The following is a 25,133-nucleotide window of genomic DNA, read 5'->3' as shown; positions in this document are numbered from 1 at the left end:
TCCACCTAGGTATCTCTTCAACAAAGAATACCATGGGAACAAAGCACATTTGGTAATAGAGTTAACTTGGGAACTATTTTTAAATTGTATGCTCTTTCTGAATCACAAAAAAGAAAATTTTAATGTTTTCTTTTTTTTTTTTTAAAGGGACACTAAACCCAAAATATTTATTTCATGATTCAGGTAGAGAATGCCATTTTAAACAACATTCCAATGTACTTCTATTATTTAATTTGCTTCATTCTTTAAATATCCTTTGTTGAAGAAATAGCAATACACATGGGTGAGCCAATCGCACGAGGCATCTGTGTGCAGCCACCAATCAGCAGCTTCTGAGCCTATCTTTATATGCTTTTCAGAAAAGGATAGCAAGAGAATCAAGCACATTATTTAATAGAAGTAAATAAGAAAGTTGTTTAAAATTGCATGCTCTTTCTAAATCATGAAAAAAAAATTGGTTTCATGTCCCTTTAATATCTCTATTTCTGTCTGTTTGCCGCCCTGTTCAGCAGATTTCTTTCTGTATTAGGTCAGTAAAAAGCTTCTGAACTCTGTCCCTGGCTGTGTGGATGATGCCCTGAGAGGGCTCTCAAGTTGTTCTCCCGGGCTGCGTGTGCTGCAGGGGCACCGCGTGGTGCTTCGTGCTGACCTGGAGAAGGTAAAAGGCCGTGTGGCATTGCTATCTGGAGGTGGATCAGGACATGAGCCAGCACATGCAGGTACGTACTGAAAATCAACAATAAGCACAATACATCCGCTTTCAGCTTAAAGGGACAGTAAACACCTTGAGATTTTTATATAAAATGTTCAGTTATGCATATTGAAACAACTTTATATATTTTCATCATTTATTTCTAATTCTCAAAACTTCAGATGCACCTACTGACTCTCCAAGGCTAACTCAGCCACATATCTGTCCCTAATTTGGCTTTATCAGATAACAAGTGCAAAACAATGTACTTTATACTAACTTTATGGCAATGACTAGTTGTGTTGTTTGTGGATTAAAGCGCAGATTGGCTCCTTCAGGTAAGGCAACTAGTAGGGGGAGTTTAACTACTGGAAAATAATTGCAGTGAAAACGATGTTAGTTTCTTTAAAAAACAAAACAAAAAAACATTAGGACTTTTTGCAAAAAAAAGTTAAAGGGCAGTAAATGTAAAAAAAAAATCTATTCTTCAAAAGCGATTCACAGCCCCCTGTCTAATCACAGAGCACAACTCCCGCTCTGGGGCCCGATCCGATATGCAGCGTCGCCCGCAAAAGCCGGCGACGCCAAATTTTGCGCTGGTTTGGTATCACATATACGGCGTAACATAGAAGTTACGCTCGTATATTTCACCCTTCGGCCATAGTTTTTTGGCCCATAGAGTGATATACCAAACCCGCGCAGTTTGGTATCCAATATACAGCGTAAGGACTTACGTGGCGAAAATGGAGAAATCTTTCTCCATTTTCACCTCGCCACAAATTGCAGGCGTAGTAAGCCTTACGCTGAGTATTGGAGCCCCGTAACTCCCTAAACTACCTGCAAAATAAAACCTAACACCTAACGCATGCGCAATGTCTATCTACCTTTCAACCTTAATCCCCCGCCGCAATCCCTAATAAAGTGTTTAACCCCTAAACCGCCGCTCCCGGACCCCGCCACCTACATTATATGTATTACCCCCTAATCTGATCCCCCTACACCGCCGCCAGCTATATTAAATGTATTACCTCCTAATCTGACCCCCTACACCGCCACCAGCTATATTAAATGTATTACCCCCTAATGTGAGCCCCCTACCCTGCCGCCACCTACATTAACTATATTAACCCCTAATCTGATCCCCCTACCCCGCCGCCACCTATAATAACTCTATTAACCCCTAATGTGAGCCCCCTACCTCGCCGCCACCTATATTATATGTACTACCCTCTAATCTGACCCGCTTACACCGCCGCCACCTATATTCAATTTATTAACCCCTAATGTGAGCCCCCTACACCGCCGCCACCTATATTAAATTTATTAACCCCTAATCAAATCCCCCTACACCGCCGCCACCTATATTAAAATTATTAACCCCTAATCTAATACCCCTACACCGCCGCCACCTATATTAAAATTATTAACCCCTAATCTAATCCCCCTACACCGCCGCCACCTATATTAAATATATTAACCACTAAACCTAAGTCTAACCCTAACACCCCCTAACTTAATTATTATTAAAATAAATCTAAATAATATTAATATTAACTCAATTATTCCTATTTAAATCTAAATACTTACCTATAAAATAAACCCTAAAATAGCTACAATATAATTAATAATTACATTGTAGCTATTTTAGGGTTTATATTTATTTTACAGGTAACTTTGGATTTATTTTAACTAGGTACAATAGCTATTAAATAGTTAATAACTATTTAATAGCTACCTAGTTAAAATAATTACCAAATTACCTGTAAAATAAATCCTAACCTAAGTTACCATTACACCTAACACTACCCTATCAATAAATTAATTAAATAAACTACAATTATCTAAACTAAAATACAATTAAATAAACTAATCTATATTACAAAAAACAAACACTAAATTACTAAAAATAAAAAAAGATTACAAGAATTTTAAGATAATTACACCTAATCTAAGCCCCCTAATAAAATAACAAAGCCCCCCAAAATAATACAATTTCCCTACCCTAAACTAAATTAAAAAAGTAATCAGGCATTGCCCCAAAGTAATCAGAAGACCGGCGGCATTGCCCCAAAGTAATCAGCTCTTTTACCTGTAAAAAAAAACAACCCCCCCATTACAACCCTCCAATTGAATAGCCAATAGAATAAGAGCTACTGTAATTCTATTGGCTATTCTAACCAGCCAATAGAATTACAGTAGCTCTTATTCTATTGGCTATTCAAATCAGCCAATAGAATTAAAGTAGCTCTCATCCGATTGGCTGATTTGAATATGAAGGCTCAAATCAGCCAATAGGAATTCAAGGGACGCCATTTTTAATCGCGTACCTTGAATTCCTATTCAGTGTACGGCGGAGATCGTATGAAGAGCATCCTCCACGCTCCATGGCTCCGCGGTCTTCAGTTCCAACGTTGCCGCCGGTCTTCAGTTCCAGAGTGGACGGTCTTCAGCTCCGCGGTCATCGGTCTTCAACTCCTCCGCTCCGCGCCGGCTGGTTCCTGGAAGAAGAAGAGGTCGCCGTCTGGAAGAAGACTTCTCCGCCTGGAACAGGACCTTCTCCGCCGGTCTTCTGATTACTTTGGGGCAATGCCCCGCAGAATGCCCTTTTAAGGGCTGGTAATAGAGCTGATTACTTTTTTAATTTATTTTAGGGTAGGGAAATTGTATTATTTTGGGGGGCTTTGTTATTTTATTAGGGGGCTTAGATTAGGTGTAATTATCTTAAAATTCTTGTAATCTTTTTTTATTTTTTGTAATTTAGTGTTTGTTTTTTGTAATATAGATTAGTTTATTTAATTGTATTTTAGTTTAGATAATTGTAGTTTATTTAATTAATTTATTGATAGGGTAGTGTTAGGTGTAATGGTAACTTAGGTTAGGATTTATTTTACAGGTAATTTGGTAATTATTTTAACTAGGTAGCTATTAAATAGTTATTAACTATTTAATAGCTATTGTACCTAGTTAAAATAAATCCAAAGTTACCTGTAAAATAAATATAAACCCTAAAATAGCTACAATGTAATTATTAATTATATTGTAGCTATCTTAGGGTTTATTTTATAGGTAAGTATTTAGATTTAAATAGGAATAATTTAGTTAATATTATTAATATTATTTAGATGTATTTTAATAATAATTAAGTTAGGGGGTGTTAGGGTTAGACTTAGGTTTAGTGGTTAATATATTTAATATAGGTGGTGGCGGTGTAGGGGGATTAGATTAGGGGTTAATAATTTTAATATAGGTGGCGGCGGTGTAAGGGGATTAGATTTGGGGTTAATAATTTTTATATAGGTGGCAGCGATGTAGGGGGATTAGATTAGGGGTTAATAAATTTAACCCCTTAAGGACCAGCGACGTACCCTGTATGTCGCTGGCCTTTTTTTGGGACTTGATTGTTTTAGAGTGTGGTCTTGCCACCAGCGTTGAGACTGCTCTATTCCACAAAGCCTTCTGGAGGGAGGGCATTAATAGCGTGTTCTTGCTAGACTTGTGCTATTATGTCCTGAAAAAACCCTTAACGACCAGTGACATACAGGGTACATTGTGGTCATTAAGGGGTTAATATAGGTGGCGGCGGTGTAGGGGGCTCAGATTAGGGGTTAATAGAGTTATTATAGGTGGCGGCGGTGTAGGGGGATCATATTAGGGGTTAATATAGTTAATGTAGGTGGCGGCGGGGTAGGGGGCTCACATTAGGGGGTAATAATTTTAATATAGGTTGCGGCGGTGTAGGGGGATCACATTAGGGGGTAAGACATTTAATGTAGCTGGCGGCGGTGTAGGGGGATCACATTAGGGGGTAAGACATTTTAATGTAGCTGGCGGCGGGGTTCGGGAGCAGCGGTTTAGGGGTAAATATATTTATTATTAGGAGTGAGAGGGGGGATTGCGGATAGAGGGGTATACGTGTCAGGTTATTTTTGGGAGGCGTGTTAGACAGTAATGGGAGATTTTATACTTTAGTTAGTTTTTTTATGCGGCGGCAGTTTCTAAAGTACCGTAAGTCACTGGCGACTCCAGAAAATTGTACTTACGCTTATTTCTGGACATCGCTAGTTTGTCCGACTTACGGCACTTTAGCAACTGCCGGCGCCGTATATGTGATAGCTCGATGTGCGAGCTGAAACCACACTTGCGCCGAAACATGCACCGTATATCGGATCGCGCCCCTGGTCTGGTAGGGGGAGCACACCTGCAAATCGCCTTTGAAAAGAAGACATGACCAGAAGACCCTGGAGAGGTAACAAGGTCAGTATAACTTTGGGGGCTAAAATCTTTCAAATCTTTTGGGGGGGGGTTTCAAGCTGTCGCTAAAATAATGTTGCACACCAATTTTTTTATGTTTACTGTCCCTTTAAGTAAAAGTTGTTTAAATTTAAAGGGATTTGAAACCCCATAAAATATTTCCTGATTCAGATAGAGCATGCAATTGTAAACAACTTTCCAATGTATTTCTGTTGTCTAATTTGCTTTGTCCTCTAGGCATCCTTTATTAAAAAGCTAGGTAGGCTCAAGAGCACCAATGCACTACTAGGATCTAGCTGCTGATTGGTGGCTGCACCTATATGCTTCTTGTGATTGGCTCACGCAATGTGTTCAGCTAGCTTTCAGTAGTGCATTGCTGCTCCTTCAACAAAGGATACCAAGGGAATGAAGCAGATTTGATAACAAAAGTAATTTGGGAAATTGTTTAAACATATATATGTTGTATCACACTCATTAAATAAAAAAAAAAATGAATTTTATGTCCCTTTAAAAAAAATAATAATAATACTGCAGTGTTACTTTTGTACTTCCTAATAATACTTATAGACTGATAAGTACAACTGCCTCTGTTTTACTGGTGGACCCACCTCTTCAAATATGACAAAAAGCTGTTGGTTTATTCAGCATGGGAATATGCCTCCAAAAAAAAAATACATAGATTTCGAAAAATTCCTCTTGAGTAAAAAAAATGTAAAAAGTTTCCTAGAGTATCCCTTTAAACATGACTGCATGTGATACTTGCCAGGAAAATCAATGCAGATGGAGGTTCCTCAGCCTGTGCTCAGGAACCGGCCTGTTACGTTTCCTGTTAGGAAGAGTTTTAGAAACACCTAATGGAAGTTATTTTGATGCAAAAAGAGAAGGTAGAAACTGTGCACGTCTCTATAAGTAATATCAGTATAGTGATAAATGTTCAGTCTGTTTCCTTGTTTCTGGACTTTCCTTATATCCCAGGATATGTTGGCCGTGGGATGCTCACTGGAGCTATTGCTGGTCCTGTTTTCACCTCTCCTCCTGTTGGAAGCATTTTAGCAGCAATCAGAGCTGTGGCTAATGCTGGAGCAGGTAAGTTAATGCAGTGTCAAGGATTCATTCTCTTCACTTTTTCTGTGTTGTTGTCGTCATGTCATTTTACCCTTCTGAGAAATGCAAAATATGCTGTTTATTTATATCCCTTTCCACAGCTTTATTTGATTCATTAAGGCCTTGATTACAAGTGGAGCACAAACATATTAGTGCTATTGTTCGGTAGCACTGCTCAAGCAAATCAATATCTCAAGCGATGGTCTCTAAGGTATGCTAACATCTACACGGATAGCTCATGTGCGCTAAATCCCTCACATAATAGACCTCTCTTAGGGAGCGCAGTAAAATACATGTCAGATATCAATCGAGCCCTAAGCCAATGGTGCACAAGTAGTATAGATCATGAACATTTGTGGTATACTATTTATAATGGTTAAATTGAGGCCTTAAAAAGCACTACATTTTACAGTAGTATTTTGGATTGTGCTTGAGTACAACACTTTAAAGGGACAGTTTAGTCAAAATTAAACTTTCATGATTCAGATAGGGCATGCAGTTTTAAACAACTTTCCAATTTACTTTATAATTAAATTTGCTTTGTTTTATTGCTATTATTTGATGAAAGGGAAACCTAGGTAGGCTCATATGCTAATATCTAAGCCCTTGAAGGCCGCCTGTTATCTCAGTACCGTTTGTCAGGTTTTTACAGCTAGATGGTGCTAGTTCAGGTGTGCCACACCGGTAAACATTGTGCTCTCTCCCATGGAGTTATTTATGAGTCAGCACTGATTGGCTAAAATGCAAGTCTGTCAAAAGAACTGATATAAGGGGCAGTCTGCAGAAACTTAGATACAAGGTAATCACACAGGTAAAAAGTGTATTACTATAACAGTATTGGTTGTGCAAAACTGGGGAATGGGTAATAATTCTGGAATTGGCTGTCCCTTTAACTCACCCCTTGTAATACGATTGCATTGAGCGCTTTAATATCACTCCCAACACTATCCATTAACAGTATAGGGCCCTAAAATGTTTCACTCACGTTAAAATGCTCCGGTTAAATTATTTAACCATCCACTTGTAATAATAGATGGTGCGTTATTCTCTGAGCAAGGTGGTGCAAAATATAACACACCCTGTGCTGCTGATTGTGCTCCATTTGTAATCTAGTCCTGTGTATTTTATTGTATTGCCTTGCTCTTACCTTTGTCATATTTCTCTCTTTCTCACACAATGTCTGACTTTAGACCATCTGCATATAAAGCCTTCAGAGTTGGATAAAATTGTCAAGATAACCAAACAAAACATGTCAGCACCCAGGTTGAATGAAATTGGGTAATTTTGAAATTGTTTTTTAAAGGGATATGCAACCCAACATTTTTATTTTATGATTCATACAGAGCATGTGATTTTACATAACTTTCTAATTTACTTCTATTATCCATTTTATTTTGTTCTCTTGGTATCTTGTGTTGAAAAGCAGGGACATATGCTTAGGAGCGTGCACATTTCCGGAGCACTATATGGCAGCAGTTTTGCAAGAATGTTATCGATTTGCAAGAGCACTAGAGGGCAGCACTAGTTCCTGCCATGTAGTTCCCCAGATGCCTACCTAGGTATCTCTTCAACACAGAATATCATGGGAAGAAAGAAAATTTGATAATAGAAATAAATTGGAAACTTTTTTTAAAATATGTTCTGTCAGAATCACAAAAGACAATTTTTGGATTTCATATTCGCTTTAATGTTTTAATTATTGACTTTTGATAAAGTAACTTTGCCTGAACCAACCTGATCTAACTCTTTAAACATTTTTTAGGATGATTAGAGAGCTGGACCTTTGTGATTAGACCCCATATCTCATTCTTTCTGCCTCGTCCTGTCATTCAGACCCCTTCCCCTTTTTATCCCTTATAGTGGGGGTGCTGCTGATCGTTAAGAACTATACAGGAGACCGGTTAAATTTTGGGCTGGCTCTTGAGCGGGCCCGTAGAGAGGGTGTGGACGTGGAGATGGCTGTGATTGGAGATGACTGTGCATTCACCTCACCCAGGAAAGCAGGACGGCGGGGGTTGTGTGGAACAGTTCTGATCCATAAGGTAGAACCATCAGAACCAATTCAACTGAATACATGAGAATAACAATCTTGTACACAGCAGACCTGGTTGCTTATTTTCAATAGTTTTATCACCAAAACACTGTCTAGGACATAAATGGACCATTCATTCAGAACTGTATAAAGAGCCAGAACTCAGTGATTCTAAAAACATGTGATAGTAGAACCAGTTCGTTCTTCATGGATAGTAAAGAAGTTACTTGCTGCATATGTAATTACTGGACATTAAAGGGACAGTCTACTTGAAACTTGTTATTGTTTAAAAAGATAGATAATCCCTTTATTACCCATTCCCCAATTTTGCAAAATCAACACGGTTATATAAAAATAGTTTTTACCTCTGTGATTACATTGTATCTAAGCCTCTGCAGACTGCTCCCTATATTTCAGTTCTTTTGACAGACTTGCATTTTAGCCAATCAGTGCTGACTCGTAAATAACTCCACGGGAGTGAGCATAATGTTATCTATTAAGCACATGTAAGCTAGCACTGTCAATTGTGAAAAACTGTCAAAATGCATTGAGATAAGAGGCGGACTTCAAGGCCTTAGAAATTAGCATATGAGCTTACCTATGTTTAGCTTTTAACCAATAATACCAAGAGAACAAAGCACATTTGATGATAAAAAGAAAATTGGAAAGTTGTTTAAAATCACATGCCCTATCTGAATTATCAAAGTTTAATTTTAACTTGACTGTCCCTTTAAACCTGTTGGGCAATGCATAGTGCATATCTCTGTCCATCAATAAAAGTTTGGGAATTATCCTTATCGGCCAATAAGAAATCTGTCGCTATAGAGATGAGTTTTGCTCAGACAATTCCTGTTATTTTTAATGTAAAACATCATGTAGCTGCTACTGTTTCATGTGCATTTAGTGTCCCTTTATCTTACTGCATGTTGGATCCTAAACACAGAAAAAGAACATAATGGACCAATAAACCTCTTTATTACAAGTTAATGTTAGCAAATAAACTATAAATGAGCTAATTTATAAAGTGTCATCAAGCAGATAGTACAGAACGTCCTTCATCGCCCTCCTTTTTCCTTGTACCAATCTATACAATTTCCTTATAAATCACTGTAATTCCCCACCCTTTGCATGTAGATTGCTGGAGCCCTGGCAGAGGAAGGGAAACATTTACAGGAGATTCTACATGCTGTGGAGTCAGCAGCCACCAAGATTGGTAGGTAAAGAAATAACCAGCTATCTGGCATTGGCATGTGATGTTGTTGCTAGGCTGTGTGTGATGATTTGTCTGCATGATGTTCATCTGCAGGGACCCTGGGTGTCAGTCTATCTTCGTGCAGTGTGCCTGGCTCTGGACCCACATTTCATCTTGCAGCTGATGAGCTGGAACTTGGACTTGGTAAAGAGAACTGTTAAAGTCTTCATAAAACTCCATCTTTGTCTCTGCTGTCTGTTCTTTTAGTTTCTTGTCACACTGTGTTGGGATCTCAGAATCTTCTGCTGTTAGCACCACAGTGTATCATATACACTGAAATCTATATTATCTGTTGTCCGTGTCACATTGTGCGCAGATCTCTATTGTCCACGTCACATTGTGTGCTGATCTTTATATTATCTGTTGTCCGTGTCACATTGTGCGCTGATCTCTATTGTCCACGTCACATTGTGCGCTGATCTTTATATTATCTGTTGTCCGTGTCACATTGTGCGCTGATCTCTATAGTCCACGTCACATTGTGCGCTGATCTTTATATTATCTGTTGTCCGTATCACAGTGTGCAATGATCACTATACCACCTGCTGTCAGGGAACACTGTCACACTTGACAAAGCCGAAAGGCGAAACATGTCAGGACGTTTGGGGACGTGTTGTCTCTATTTTTAAACAGTAGAGTGTGCGAGAGTGTTATTGTTACATATAATAGTAATGCTGTCTGTTTATAATAAAAGTGGTAATTGTTGGCGGAATATTCGTTTCGCTACTTAATGATACTTATAACTACTTAAAATCCACAACCTATTAATTTTGTGGTTAGCACAAACTGGGCTAAGTGGCAATCTCAGTGGGGAGTGATACGATTTTAGCTGCAGGCGGAACACCAGTTTCGCTATTGAAGGAGAGAGATGTACTGATATATTTATTAATTCTATCATAAATTTGTGATTAGTATTATCTGGGGCAAGTGGTTTCTCTAGTGAAGCCAATATAATTCCGGCCACTAACTCGACTGTAAGCACTGGTACATAATGCCATTTCTATGCACCAAAGGGAATTTATTATCACTGCCGTAACCCTACCGCTGCCTCAGTGGAAGAGAGAGCAGAATATACTATTTATCCTTAAACAGAGTGTATTATTTAGCTCCCCGTCAATATACCACTAGTTCAGACGACCCATAGGGGACAATACAACAGAGCACTTATTTACTTAGCCAATCATGTCTCTTGGAGATACCAGCAACCTTATATAATAATCTACTACAATTACTAATACTACCTACTGTTAGTAAATACCATCATAATTGGGGCAAAAAAAACACCCATTTACTCAACTGATTATGCAACTTGGAAATATCAGCAATCTATTATAATAACTTACTTATGGCGAGATTACGAGTCTTGCGTTAGCCTTAAAAAGCAGCGTTGAGAGGTCCCAATGCTGCTTTTTAACGCCCGCTGGTATTACAAGTCTGGCGGGTACAGGTGTACCGCTCACTTTTCTTCCGCGACTCGAGCTTACCGCAAATCCCCTCATGTAAATTGCGTGTCCTATCTTTTTAATAGGATTTTTCATAATGCCGATATTACGAGTCTTGGAAGAAGTGAGCGGTTGACCCTCTCCTGTCAAGATTCCTACCGCATTTAAAAGTCAGTAGTTAAGAGTTTTATGGGCTAACGCCGTAACATAAAACTCTTAACTAAAGTGCTAAAAAGTACACTAACACCCATAAACTACCTATTATATTAACCCCTAAACCGAGCCCCCCCCCCACATCGGAAACACTTAAATAAAATGTTTAACCCCTAATCTGCCGACCGGACATCGCTGCCACTTTAATAAATATATTAACCCCTAAACCGCCACACTCCCGCCTCGCAAACACTAGTTACATTTTATTAACCCCTAATCTGCCTTCCCTAACATCGCCGACACCTACCTACATTAATTAACCCCTAATCTGCCGCCCCCAACGTCGCCGCTACTATATTAAATTTATTAACCCCTAAACCTAAGTCTAACACCCCCCTAACTTAAATATAATTTAAATAAAACTAAATAAAATTACTACAATTAACTAAATTATTCCTATTTAAAACTAAATACTTACCTGTAAAATAAACCATAAGATAGCTACAATATAACTAATAGTTAAATTTGTATCTATCTTAGGGTTTATATTTATTTTACAGGCAACTTTGTATTTATTTTAATTAGGTACAATAGTTATTAAATAGTTATTAACTATTTAATAACTTCCTAGTTAAAATAAAGACAAATATACCTGTAAAATAAATCCTAAATTACAATTACACCTAACACTACACTATCATTAAATAAATAATTACCTACAATTAATTACAATAAAATAAAATAAACTAAAGTACAAAAAAACACTAAATTACAGAAAATAAAAAAATAATTACAAGAATTTTAAAATAATTATACCTAATCTAATCACCCTAATAAAATAAAAAAAGCCCCCCAAAATAATAAAATTCCCTACCCTATACTAAATTACAAATAGCCCTTAAAAGGGCTTGTAGCGGAGAGCAATATTAAAATACTCCCAATAACCGGACGAAACACAGTTTGGGAGTCAATAACTCACGACCCAGCCAGTTTTCAGGTTTAAAACAGAATGAACTTTATTAAAAAGGCTATGCCTAGTATTTATGCAGGTCTGACCTCCCAGATGGGGGGTTGAAAAGAATGTTGTAGATTAGATGGATGGAACACGCCTTTTGACATGATACAATAGAATACCTTGCTCAAGCTGATAACAACTTAACCACAGGACACACACTTGGCTCTTCTTATCACTAAGGCGTCGTCTCTCTAGATGTGATTGAACAATGGAATGGTAATCACTAGCTTTAATGAAAGTACACAATAGCTGAGACTAGTAACCTTGTCGTTCAAGAATAGTCTTCTTAAAGCTAAACACATTTAACTCCTTCAGTACTGCCAGAAGGGTCTGTCACATCTACATAGCACACAATACAGCCTATAGACAACCTTTCTTACATTATAGTCCAGAAGTGGCTAGGTTTGCCACAATGCTCCCCCAGAACCAAGCCGGCATACACAGTCTGATCCCAACGGATCGGCTTGGGGATGTCCGGGGAAGCACTCACAGATCACTTTTCAAGTTCAGTTTGTCTGGACAACCCGTCGGCGTTACCGTTTTGTTTCCCTGGGCGGTAATGGATGGTAAAGTCGAAGGGCTGCAGCGCCAAACTCCAGCGCAGCAGCCTGGCATTGTCCCCGGCCACACGGTTCAGCCACACCAACGGGTTGTGATCTGTGAGTAAGGAAAAAGGTTGTCCATACAGGTACGGCTGCAACTTTTTGAGGGCCCACACCACGGCCAGGCATTCTTTTTCGATGGCGGCGTAGCTTACTTCACGGGGCAACAACTTTCGGCTCAAGTAAGCTACGGGGTGTTCTCCGCCATCTGCTCCAACTTGGCTCAGCACTGCCCCCACTCCAAACATCGAAGCGTCTGTGTGAACAAGAAATCTTTTAGTTGGATCGGGTGCAGCAAGTACAGGCGCATTAGTTAGAGCCGTCTTTAGTTGTTGGAATGCCTGCTCACACTCTGGGGCCCAAGTAACTTGTCGGGGAAGGTTCTTACGTGTCAAGTCAGTCAGGGGTTTGGCTAGGGCACTATAATTGGGCACGAACTTTCTGTAGTAACCCGCCGTGCCTAAAAATGCCAGTACTTGGGTCTTGGTCCTAGGGGTGGGCCACTTAGCAACAGCTTCAATTTTGGCCGGTTCGGGTTTCTGGTGCCTGCTCCCCACCCGGTGGCCTAAATACTGCACTTCTGCCATCCCGATATGGCATTTACTAGGTTTCAGGGTCAGCCCTGCCTCCCCTATACGGTCAATAACTGCTCCTATATGCTGTAGGTGTTCTGCCCAGTTCTGGCTATATATGGCAATATCGTCCAGGTATGCGCAGGCATACTCCTGGAACCCGTCCAGTAGCCGATCTACCATCCTTTGAAAGGTCGCCGGAGCGTTCTTCATCCCGAAAGGCATGACCCGAAATTGGTATAGGCCAAATGGGGTGACAAACGCTGACTTGGGGACGGCGTCATCGGCTAGCGGGATTTGCCAGTATCCCTTGCATAAGTCTATGGTCGTAAGATACTGTCCCCTAGCCATTTTATCCAGCAACTCGTCTATCCGGGGCATCGGATAGGCATCAGACACCGTTTTGTCATTTAGCCTCCGGTAGTCAACACAGAAGCGTGTGGTGCCGTCTTTCTTGGGTACCAACACTACCGGGGATGCCCAGGGGCTGTCGGAAGGTTCGATAACCCCTAGTTGCAACATCTCGTCAATTTCTGCCTTCATGTGTGCCTTGACTGCTTCAGGGACACGATACGGGGTCTGCCGCATAGGTAGCTGCCCCGGGGTTTCAACTCGGTGAGTGGCCAGCGGGGTGTACCCAGGTAAGTGGGAGAAGATAGCCCCTTTAGCTACTATCAACTCCTGTACCTGGGCACGCTCCGAAGGGCTTAGCCGCTCCCCCAGCTGAACGCCCCTGGAGGGCTCTATCTGGTCCTCTGATTCTAATAGGTCAGGGAGAGGCAGATTCTCCTGATCCTCAGAGGCCGAGGCGCATATTGCCGCCACGTCCTCCATCCTCTCATGGTAGGGTTTGAGCATGTTCACATGAAGCATGCGTCGCTTCCCTACCCCTGAGCAGGGGCCAATCACATAGGTAGTGTCGCATCGCTGCTCTACGACCTGGTATGGGCCTTGCCAGACGGCCTGCAGCTTGTCGGTGCGTACAGGTTTTAAAATTAAAACTTTCTGCCCCACTTGAAAGCTGCGATCCCTGGCTCCCCTATCGTACCAGCGGCGCTGGCGTTGTTGAGCCGCCTGGAGGTTGGTACGTACAGCCTGGGTTAATGCCTCCAGTCGGTCCCTGAACTCCAGCACGTAAGATACAATGGGTTTACCATCGGGGCTACTCTCTCGCTCCCAATGCTCCCTAATGAGGTTTAATGGCCCCCGCACCCTTCTCCCAAATAGCAATTCGAAGGGGGAAAAACCTGTCGACTCTTGGGGTACCTCCCTATATGCGAAAAGCAGATGGGGTAGGTAGCGCTCCCAGTCCTTATGAGTCTCGCCAAATGTACGGAGCATCTGTTTTAAAGTCCCATTAAATCTCTCACATAACCCATTGGACTGGGGATGGTAGGCTGAGTTAATTATGGGTCTAACACCACATACCCTCCAAAGTTGTTGGGTCACCTCTGCGGTAAACTGGGTTCCCCTATCTGATATTATCTCCTGGGGGAACCCTACCCGGGAAAATATTTTTATTAAGGCTTCAGCTACCGTCTCTGCATGGATGTTGGAGAGCGCAATGGCCTCGGGGTACCTAGTGGCATAGTCCACTACGGTTAAAATGTACCTCTTCCCGGAGGGACTGGGCTTGGGTAGAGGCCCTACGATATCTACTGCTACCCTGCTAAAGGGTTCCTCAATAATGGGTAACGGGCATAATTTAGCCTTGGGTTTGCTGCTGGCTATCTTTCCCCTGGCTTCTAGCAGTTCCTTTAACGTTTGTCTCTTTAGCTTAGAATAATCCGTCTCCATTCACTTCGGTAGTCGGTTCTTTCACTGTATTCTGCTTGCCATTCCCTTTTCTTATTCGGCAGTTACAATTGCACGAATTGCGCTTTTCGGCTGTAAGGTCTGATCCCAACGCTTGCCACCAATTGTAGCGGAGAGCAATATTAAAATACTCCCAATAACCGGACGAAACACAGTTTGGGAGTCAATAACTCACGACCCCGCCAGTTTTCAGGTTTAAAACAGAATGAACTTTATTAAAAAGGCTATGCCTAGTATTTATGCAGGTCTGACCTCCCAGATGGGGGGTTGAAAAGAATGTTGTAGATTAGATGGATGGAACACGCCTTTTGACATGATACAATAGAATACCTTGCTCAAGCTGATAACAACTTAACCACAGGACACACACTTGGCTCTTCTTATCACTAAGGCGTCGTCTCTCTAGATGTGATTGAACAATGGAATGGTAATCACTAGCTTTAATGAAAGTACACAATAGCTGAGACTAGTAACCTTGTCGTTCAAGAATAGTCTTCTTAAAGCTAAACACATTTAACTCCTTCAGTACTGCCAGAAGGGTCTGTCACATCTACATAGCACACAATACAGCCTATAGACAACCTTTCTTACATTATAGTCCAGAAGTGGCTAGGTTTGCCACAGGGCTTTTTGCAGGGCATTGCCCCAAAGTAATCAGCTCTTTTACCTGTAAAAAAAAAAGACAATACCCCCCCAAACATTAAAACCCACCACCCACACACCCAACCCTACTCTAAAACCCACCCAATCCCCCCTTAATAAAACCTAACACTACTCCCTTGAAGATCACCCTACCTTGAGCCGTCTTCACCCAGCCGGGCACAAGTGGTCCTCCAGAGGGGCAGAAGTCTTCATCCGATCCGGGCAGAAGAGGACCTCCAGACGAGCAGAAGTCTTCATCCAGGCGGCATCTTCTATCTTTATCCATCCGGAGCGGAGCGGGTCCATCTTGAAGCCAGCCGATCCAATCAGCCAATAGGATTGAGCTCACATTCTATTGGCTGTTCCAATCAGCCAATAGAATGCAAGCTCAATTCTATTGGCTGATAGCATCAGCTAATAGGATATTTCCTACCTTAATTCCGATTGGCTGATAGAATCCTATCAGCCAATCAGAATTCAAGGGCGCCATCTTGGATGACGTCATTTAAAGGAACCTTCATTCGTCGGGAGTCGTCGGAAGAATAGGATGCTCCGCGTCGGCTGGCTTCAAGATGGACCTGCTCCGCTCCGGATGAATGAAGATAGAAGATGCCGCCTGGATGAAGACTTCTGCTCGTCTGGAGGACCACTTGTGCCCGGCTGGGTGAAGACGGCTCAAGGTAGGGTGATCTTCAAGGGGGTAGTGTTAGGTTTTATTAAGGGGGGATTGGGTGGGTTTTAGAGTAGGGATGGGTGTGTGGGTGGTGGGTTTTAATGTTGGGGGGGTATTGTCTTTTTTTTTTTTACAGGTAAAAGAGCTAATTAAATGCCCCGCAAAAAAACCTTTTAAGGGCTATTTGTAATTTAGTATAGGGTAGAGAATTTTATTATTTTGGGGGGCTTTTTTATTTTATTAGGGGGATTAGATTAGGTGTAATTAGTTTAAAATTCTTGTAATTATTTTTTTAATTTCTGCAAGGTTTTTTTTTTTTTTTTTTTGTACTTTAGTTTATTTTATTTAATTGTAGTTAGTTTAGGTAATTTATTTGATGATAGTGTAGTGCTAGGTGTAATTGTAACTTAGGTTAGGATTTATTTTACAGGTATATTTGTCTTTATTTTAACTAGGAAGTTATTAAATAGTTAATAACTATTTAATAACTATTTTACCTAGTTAAAATAAATACAAAGTTGCCTGTAAAATAAATCTAAACCCTAAGATAGATACAAATGTAACTATTAGTTATATTGTAGCTATCTTAGTGTTTATTTTACAGGTAAGTATTTAGTTTTAAATAGGAATAATTTAGTTAATTGTAGTAATTTTATTTCGTTTTATTTAAATTATATTTAAGTTAGGGGGTATTAGACTTAGGTTTAGGGGATAATAAATTTAATATAGTAGCGGCGACGATGGGGGCAGCAGATTAGGGGTTAATAATTGTAGGTAGGTTGTGGCGATGTTGGGGGGGCAGATTAGGGGTTAATAACTGTAATGTAGGTGGCGGCGATGTTGGGGGCAGCAGATTAGGGGTTCATAAGTATAATGTAGGTGGCGGGGGTGTCCGGAGCGGCAGATTAGGGGTTAATAATATAATGTAGGTGGCAACGATGTCGGGGACGGCAGATTAGGGGTTAATAAGTGTAAGATTAGGGGTGTTTAGACTCGGGGTTCATGTTAGGGTGTTAGTTGTAGACATAAAATGTATTTTCTCACAGGAATCATTGGGGCTGCGTTAGGAACTGAACGCTGCTTTTTTGCAGGTGTTAGGTTTTTTTTCAGCAGATTCTGCCCCATTGATTTCTATGGGGAAATTGTGCACGAACACGTTTAGCCAGTTCACCAATACCGTAAGCAACACTGGTATTGAGGTGAGATGTGGAGCTAAATTTTGCTCTACGCTCACCTTTTTGCGGCTAACGCCGGGTTTAAAAAAACCTGTAATACCAGCGTTGTCTTAAGTGAGCGGTGAAAAAAAACTGCTCGTTAGCAATGCACCCCTGTTACCGCAAAACTCGTAATTTCGGTGTTAGATAGCCCAAGAGCACAATTTAAGTATAAGTGCAACTGTAGTGGTATATAGATATGATATACCTATAATTTCCACTCACTTATATAGCACCACATTGCTTTTTCCCCATATATACTATATTAGTGTGTACATTCATTTAAGGCAATTTATTTTCACTGCCGTAATCCTACCGCTGTTACAGTGGGAGATAGAGCAGAATATATTACTTATCCTTAAACAGTGTGTACAATTTAATACCCGGTCAATATACCATTAGTTCAGCCGAACCACAGGGGAAGATGCAACAGAGCACTTATTTACTTAACTAATTATGCTTTTTGGAGATACCAGTAACCTTTTATAATAATTTATTTGAATAATCCAAGACCATTACTTAAGTGTAAGTGCAACGCTAGTGGTATAAAGAAATAATATTCCTATAATCTATACTCGCTGATATTGGACGTATTGTTACATCACTATATACAATATATTATTATATACTATTACCTAAACTATCTAGTGTTAGTAAATACCATCAGGCAGTGAACACCTTTCCTCTGGAGTTCTAGATCATCAAGTTTATCTCTGGTTTATTCACCAGTTATTTGTGTATTCATTGGTGGACTAGGCACATTTGCCCCCCAGTGTATTAGGCAATCTCCTCCTACCTCAATAACTATTTGTTATTTATAATTCGCTGCAGCTTTAGTAGCTCTGTTGAGCCACTTCCATATCCCTGAGAATCCATTCTCAGTACAGTAGCACTCTCGTTACTTCTCTGTGCTTTTAACTCACACAGTTATTTTTAATTTCAATAAATAATAAAAGTTAAGTTTTACCCCATGTACTGGAAGATTTCCCATGTACCTTGGGAACCCCCTTGTTCAGTATATTATGTGTTGTGGAGTGCTAATTAGTTACATATCTTTTTCTTCTGCTACGCATTAGAAACCCCTTCAGTTCTTGTCTCTGTTTATGTACTGTACAATTTAATTAAATAAGAGGGACACAACACTTGTAGTGCCATCGTTTATTCTCGTTCTTGAACACTGTGACACAGCAAGGGGTATAGCGTTCTAGGCACACTGTGGCACTAACAGCAGGTGTTATAGCGATCAGAGCACACTGTGGCACTGAGAGTGGGTGGTACAGTGATCAGCGCACACTGTGATAATGATAGAAGGTGGTATAGTAATCAGCACACACTGTGACACTGACAGGTGGCATAATGATCAGGGCACATTGTGACACTGACAACAGGTGTTATAGTGATCAGGGCACACTGTGACACTGACAACAGGTAGTATAGCAATTAGGGCTCACTGTGACACAGTCAGCGGTAGTATAGTGATCAGGCCGGGCACACTTTGACACTAACAACCAGTGGTATAGTGATCAGGGAACATTGTGACACTAGCAACAGGTAGTATAGTAATCAGGGCACACTGTGACATTGACAACAGATGGTATAGTGATCAGCGCACACTGTGACACTGACAACAGGTGGTATAGTGATCAGCGCACACTGTGACACTGACAACAGGTGGTATAGTGATCACACACACTGTGACACTGACAACAGGTGGTATAGTGATCAGGACGCACTGTGACACTGACAACAGGTGGTATAGTGATCAGGACGCACTGTGACACTGACAACAGGTGGTATAGTGATCAGCACACTGTAATACTGAGAGCAAGTGGTATAGCAATCAGGGCACACTATCACCTGCTGACAGTGTGCCGTGATCATTATACCACCTGCTGTCAGTGTCACAGTGTACACTTTGTAACAATGTGTGTGTCCTGTTGTCAATGTCATTGCAAGTTTTGTTATCTCTGTGTACTTCTGCTCCATCCCTGTGTCTGCATCTTGCTCTGACAGATTCACTTTATATCCTGTTATTGCCAGTTACTGCATATTAAGGTATATTTTCATATATTGGAACTTGGAGAGTGTCACAGTTTGTGCAGCTGTTTTTATTTATATTATAGCATGTTTACATTGTCCTGTCATGTTGCCTTGTGTTGATATTTAGTTATGGTCTCTGTCATGCTGTTTTGGTTTTTCTATTTTCTCTGCAGGAATACACGGGGAGGCTGGTATACGCAGAGACAAGGTCTGTGTCTGTGGTTGGTATTTTGGGGTTCCTGCAAATGTGCAATGTTTTTAATAATTATATATTCTGTTTTGTGCTTTTCTAGTATAGATTTTTTTAAATAAATTGTACAATTATGTTGTTCTTAAGCAATTGTTTTGTGTATTGTGTACGTTTTGGGCTTTTGGGTATATTTGTGCGAGTTGTGGAGGTGCAGCATTTACAAATAATTTTTCATTTACTCCTCATTACTCAACAGATGATGTCTTCTGATAAAGTTGTAAGTGTCATGATAGATCACATGACCAGCTCATCCAACAAATCAAGAGTGGACGTCAACTCAGGTGAGAGTGATTCACAACACAACTACTGGTTTTGTGGTGTATATCTTGTTTTAAAGGGACATAATACTCATATGCTAAATCACTTGAAACTTATGCAGTATAACTGTAAAAAGCTGACAGGAAAATATCACCTGAGCATCTCTATGTAAAAAAGGAAGATATTTTACCTCACAATCTCCTCAGCTCACCAGAGTAAGTTCTGTGTAAAAAGTTATACTCAACTGCTCCCAGCTGTAGGTAAAAAAATAAAAAAAAATGAAGAAATGAACAGCAGCCAATCAGCATCAGCAGTGCTGAGGTCATGAACTTTTACTGTGATCTCATGAGATTTGACTTGACTCTCATGAGATTTCATTGTAAACTTCCTTTACCTGATTGGTGAAATAAGATGAGAGTGCACGATGCTCATCCCTTCAGATGTCCCAGGACAGACACACTAAAATGCTGCTTAGAAATCCTTTACAATTGGAGGTGGCTACTCTACTCTATAAATAAATAAATTAACTAAATTAAATTAAACTAATTACAATTAAATTCAATAAACTAAATTACGAAAAAAACAAAACACTAAATTACAGAAAATAAAAAAAAATACAAGAAGTTTAAACTAATTACACCTAATCTAAGCCCCCTAATAAAATAAAAAGCCCCCCAAAATAATAAAATGCCCTACCCTATACTAAATTACAAATAGCCCTTAAAAGGGCCTTTTGCGGGGCATTGCCCCAAAGTAATCAGCTCTTTTACCTGTAAAAAAAAATACAATACCCCCCACAACATTAAAACCCACCACCCACACACCCCTACTCTAAAACCCACCCAATACCCCCTTAAAAAAACCTAACACTACCCCATTGAAGATCACCCTACCTTGAGCCGTTTTCACCCAGTCCGGCACAAGTGGTCATCCGATCCGTCCAGAAGTCTTCATCCGATCCGGGCAGAAGAGGACATCCAGACTGGCAGAAGTCTTCATCCTATCCGGGCAGAAGAGGACATCCGGACCGGGAGAAGGCTTCATCCAAGTGGCATCTTCTATCTTCATCCATCCGACGAGGAGCGACTCCATCTTGAAGACATCCGGCGCGGAGCATCCATCCAGCGCGACGACTAACGACGAATGACGGTTCCTTTAAATGACGTCATCCAAGATGGTGTCCGTCGAATTCTGATTGGCTGATAGGATTCTATCAGCCAATCGGAATTAAGGTAGGAAAAATCTGATTGGTTGATTTAATCAGCAAATCGGATTGATGTTCAATCCGATTGGCTGATTGGATCAGCCAATAGAATTGACCTCACATTCTATTGGCTGTTCCAATCAGCCAATCGGATTGAACTTCAATCCGATTGGCTGATTAAATCAACCAGTCGGATTTTTCCTACCTTAATTCCAATTGGCTGATAGAATCCTATCAGCCAATCAGAATTCGAGGGACGCCATCTCGGATGACGTCATTTAAAGGAACCGTCATTCGTCGTTAGTTGTCGCGCTGGATGCTCCGCGCCAGATGTCTTCAAGATGGAGTTGCTCCTCGTCGGATGGATGAAGAGAGAAGATGCTGCTTGGATGAAGCCTTCTCCCGGTCCGGATGTCCTCTTCTGCCCATGATAGGATGAAGACTTCTGGACGGATCGGATGACCACTTGTGCCCGGCTGGGTGAAGACGGCTCAAGGTAGGGTGATCTTCTATTGGATAGTGTTAGGTTTTTTTAAGGGGGTATTGGGTAGGTTTTAGAGTAGGGGTTTGTGGGTGGTGGGTTTTTAATGTTGGGGGGGGTATTGTATTTTTTTTACAGGTAAAAGAGCTGATTACTTTGGGACAATGCCCCCCAAAAGGCCCTTTTAAGGGCTATTTGTAATTTAGTATAGGGTAGGGTATTTTATTATTTTGGGGGGCTTTTTTATTTTATTAGGGGGCTTAGATTAGGTGTAATTAGTTTAAACTTCTTGTATTTTTTTATTTTCTGTAATTTAGTGGGGGTTTTTTTCTCTCTTCATAGTTACATGTGCATAGTGTACTCAACTGTCCAGCTCTGAGCATTGGTGTCCTGGGAGGGTGAAATGCCACCCTGTGAAGTTTTGCTCCTTGTATTTAAGTGTAACCACCTAATTAAGTCCCTCTTTTCATGACATTAAACCACCATTTTTTGTGCATCTCATGTGTACGACAAGCAACTCTCTCCTAATACACATTAGTTCTATTTTCAAATGTACTTTGTTTTCTTGGTATCATTTGTTGAAAAGCATACATAGGTAAGCTCAGAAGCAGCAATGCACTACTGAGATCTAGCTGGTGAGTATGGGTTGGGCACATGCCTCTTGTCAATGGCTCATCAGAAGTGTTTAGTAGCTTGCAGTAGAACATTGCTGTTTTGTAGCTGAATTTAAAGGATTACTTTCTGTTATAATTTTTAAGCTAAACAACTAACATATTAAAGTTAATAAACATTAATTAAAACCTACTGACCTATATTTTCTCCAAAACGAAGTTTCATAACGTTCTAAAAGGTATATCTTTTATTCGCCGATGATGTCACATTATCCTGCACACTATTTTCAGTACTGCGTGTTCAAAATACTTAAACCAATAACTTTGTGTTTAAAGCGCCATTTTGAAACCTAGGTATTGTAAATGGATTGGTACAGAGCAAATGATACCCACGGAGTGGGTTTGGAAAACAATTAAATTTGCAGGCAAGATTTCTGATATACGGTAGAGATATGTTAATGAAATGCTATTGATAAAAAGCGTATTTGGGGTAGTTAGTTAGTAACAGGCATAGAAAATATTTACTTACAGTGGCCCTTTAACTATGTGTTTAATTCCTTTGTATGCGTTAATAGGAGTGAATCACAATCCTGCAGAAATACATGTCTAATAATTTATGTACAAAAATCCCAATATAATTTAAAGGGACACTGAACCCAAATTTAAGCAACTTTCTAATTTACTCATATTATCATTTTTTCTTCGTTCTCTTGCTATCTTTATTTGAAAATCATGAATGTAAATCTTAGCAGCCAGCTCACTTTAGGTTCAGCACCATGGATAACGCTTGCTTATTGGAGGAAGACATTTGCCCACCAATAAGCAAGCATAACCCAGGTTCTCAACCAAAAATGTGCCAGCTCCTATGCATCACATTCCTGCTTTTTAAATAAAGATAGTAAGAGAACAAAGAAAAATTGATAATAGGAGTAAATTAGAAAGTTGCTTAAAATTGCATGCTCTATCTGAATCATGAAAGAAAAAATTTGAGTTTGGTGTCCCTTTAATGGGGATTTTCTTTCATGTAATTAGCAAGAGTCCATGAGCTAGTGACGTATGGGATATACATTCCTACCAGGAGGGGCAAAGTTTCCCAAACCTCAAATGCCTATAAATACACCCCTCACCACACCCACAATTCAGTTTTACAAACTTTGCCTCCGATGGAGGTGGTGAAGTAAGTTTGTGCTAGATTCTACGTTGATATGCGCTCCGCAGCAAGTTGGAGCCCGGTTTTCCTCTCAGCGTGCAGTGAATGTCAGAGGGATGTGAGGAGTATTGCCTATTTGAATGCAGTGATCTCCTTCTAAGGGGTCTATTTCATAGGTTCTCTGTTATCGGTCGTAGAGATTCATCTTTTACCTCCCTTTTCAGATCGACGATATACTCTTATATATACCATTACCTCTACTGATTCTCGTTTCAGTACTGGTTTGGCTATCTACTATATGTAGATGAGTGTCCTGGGGTAAGTAAGTCTTATTTTTTGTGACACTCCTAGCTATGGTTGGGCACTTTGTTTATAAAGTTCTAAATATATGTATTCAAACATTTATTTGCCTTGACTCAGAATGTTCAACTTTCCTTATTTTTCAGACAGTCAGTTTCATATTTGGGATAATGCATTTTAATTTAACATTTCTTCTGTTATGTGTGATCAGTCCACGGGTCATCATTACTTCTGGGATATAACTCCTCCCCAACAGGAAATGCAAGAGGATTCACCCAGCAGAGCTGCATATAGCTCCTCCCCTCTACGTCACTCCCAGTCATTCTCTTGCACCCAACGACTAGATAGGATGTGTGAGAGGACTATGGTGATTATACTTAGTTTTTATAACTTCAATCAAAAGTTTGTTATTTTACAATAGCACCGGAGCGTGTTATTGCCTCTCTGGCAGAGTTTGAAGAAGAATCTACCAGAGTTTTTTACTATGATTTTAACCGGAGTAGTTAAGATCATATTGCTGTTTCTCGGCCATCTGAGGGAGGTAAAAGCTTCAGATCAGGGGACAGCGGGCAGATGAATCTGCATTGAGGTATGTTGCAGTTTTTATTTTCTGAATGGAATTGATGAGAAAATCCTGCCATACCGTTATAATAACATGTATGTATACTCTACACTTCAGTATTCTGGGGATGGTACTTCACTGGAATTACTCTGTAAAAAGTACATTAAACCTTTTAATAGGTATTTATTATGTTAAACGTTTTTGCTGGAATGTAGAATCGTTTGCATTTTCTGAGGTACTGAGTGAATAAATGTTTGGGCATTATTTTTCCACTTGGCAGCTGCTTGTTTTAATTGTGACAGTTTCGTTTTTCTCTCACTGCTGTGTGTGAGGGGGAGGGGCCGTTTTTGGCGCTCTTTGCTACGCATCAAAAATTTCCAGTCAGTTACTCTTGTATTTCCTGCATGATCCGGTTCATACCTAACAGAACTCAGGGGTCTTCAAACTTCTTTGAAGGGAGGTAGATTATCTCAGCAGAGCTGTGAGACTTATATATTGACTGTGATTAAAAACGTTGCTCTGTAATTTTTACGTTTCAAATTTAATTATTGTTACTTTACTAATGGGAACAAACCTTTGCTAAAAGTTGTGTTGTTTTCAAGGATTAATGCTATAACAGTTTTTCAGTTCATTATTTCAACTGTCATTTAATCGTTTAGTGCTTCTTTGAGGCACAGTACGTTTTTGTTAAATAAGATTGTAACCAAGTTGCAAGTTTATTTGCTAGTGTGTTAAACATGTCTGATTCAGAGGAAGATACCTGTGTCATTTGTTCCAATGCCAAGGTGGAGCCCAATAGAAATTTATGTACTAACTGTA

At 40.1% G+C, this 25,133-nt stretch overlaps 1 protein-coding gene across 7 annotated transcripts in view; it reads left to right on the top strand.

The window, feature by feature from the left end:
• Positions 1–25,133, top strand: part of TKFC (triokinase and FMN cyclase) — a 97,951-nt gene that overhangs the window by 14,726 nt on the left and 58,092 nt on the right. For all 7 annotated transcript variants that reach the window (XR_008399427.1, XM_053693544.1, XM_053693543.1 and 4 more), the window contains 7 exons: positions 530–719; positions 5,918–6,028; positions 7,907–8,088; positions 9,213–9,291; positions 9,385–9,474; positions 19,672–19,706; positions 19,945–20,029. Coding sequence is in view for 6 of the 7 variants with exons in the window: in XM_053693544.1 (XP_053549519.1) it covers positions 530–719; positions 5,918–6,028; positions 7,907–8,088; positions 9,213–9,291; positions 9,385–9,474; positions 19,672–19,706; positions 19,945–20,029 (772 nt within the window). In the remaining variant the exon portion in view is untranslated. The remainder of the gene's footprint in view (positions 1–529; positions 720–5,917; positions 6,029–7,906; positions 8,089–9,212; positions 9,292–9,384; positions 9,475–19,671; positions 19,707–19,944; positions 20,030–25,133) is intronic.

This window comes from Bombina bombina, chromosome 10, assembly GCF_027579735.1.
Source record: "Bombina bombina isolate aBomBom1 chromosome 10, aBomBom1.pri, whole genome shotgun sequence".
NCBI classification, from domain to species: domain Eukaryota; kingdom Metazoa; phylum Chordata; class Amphibia; order Anura; family Bombinatoridae; genus Bombina; species Bombina bombina.
The sequence above is the reverse complement of the archived record's forward strand: the minus strand, read 5'-3'. Positions and strand labels throughout refer to the sequence as shown.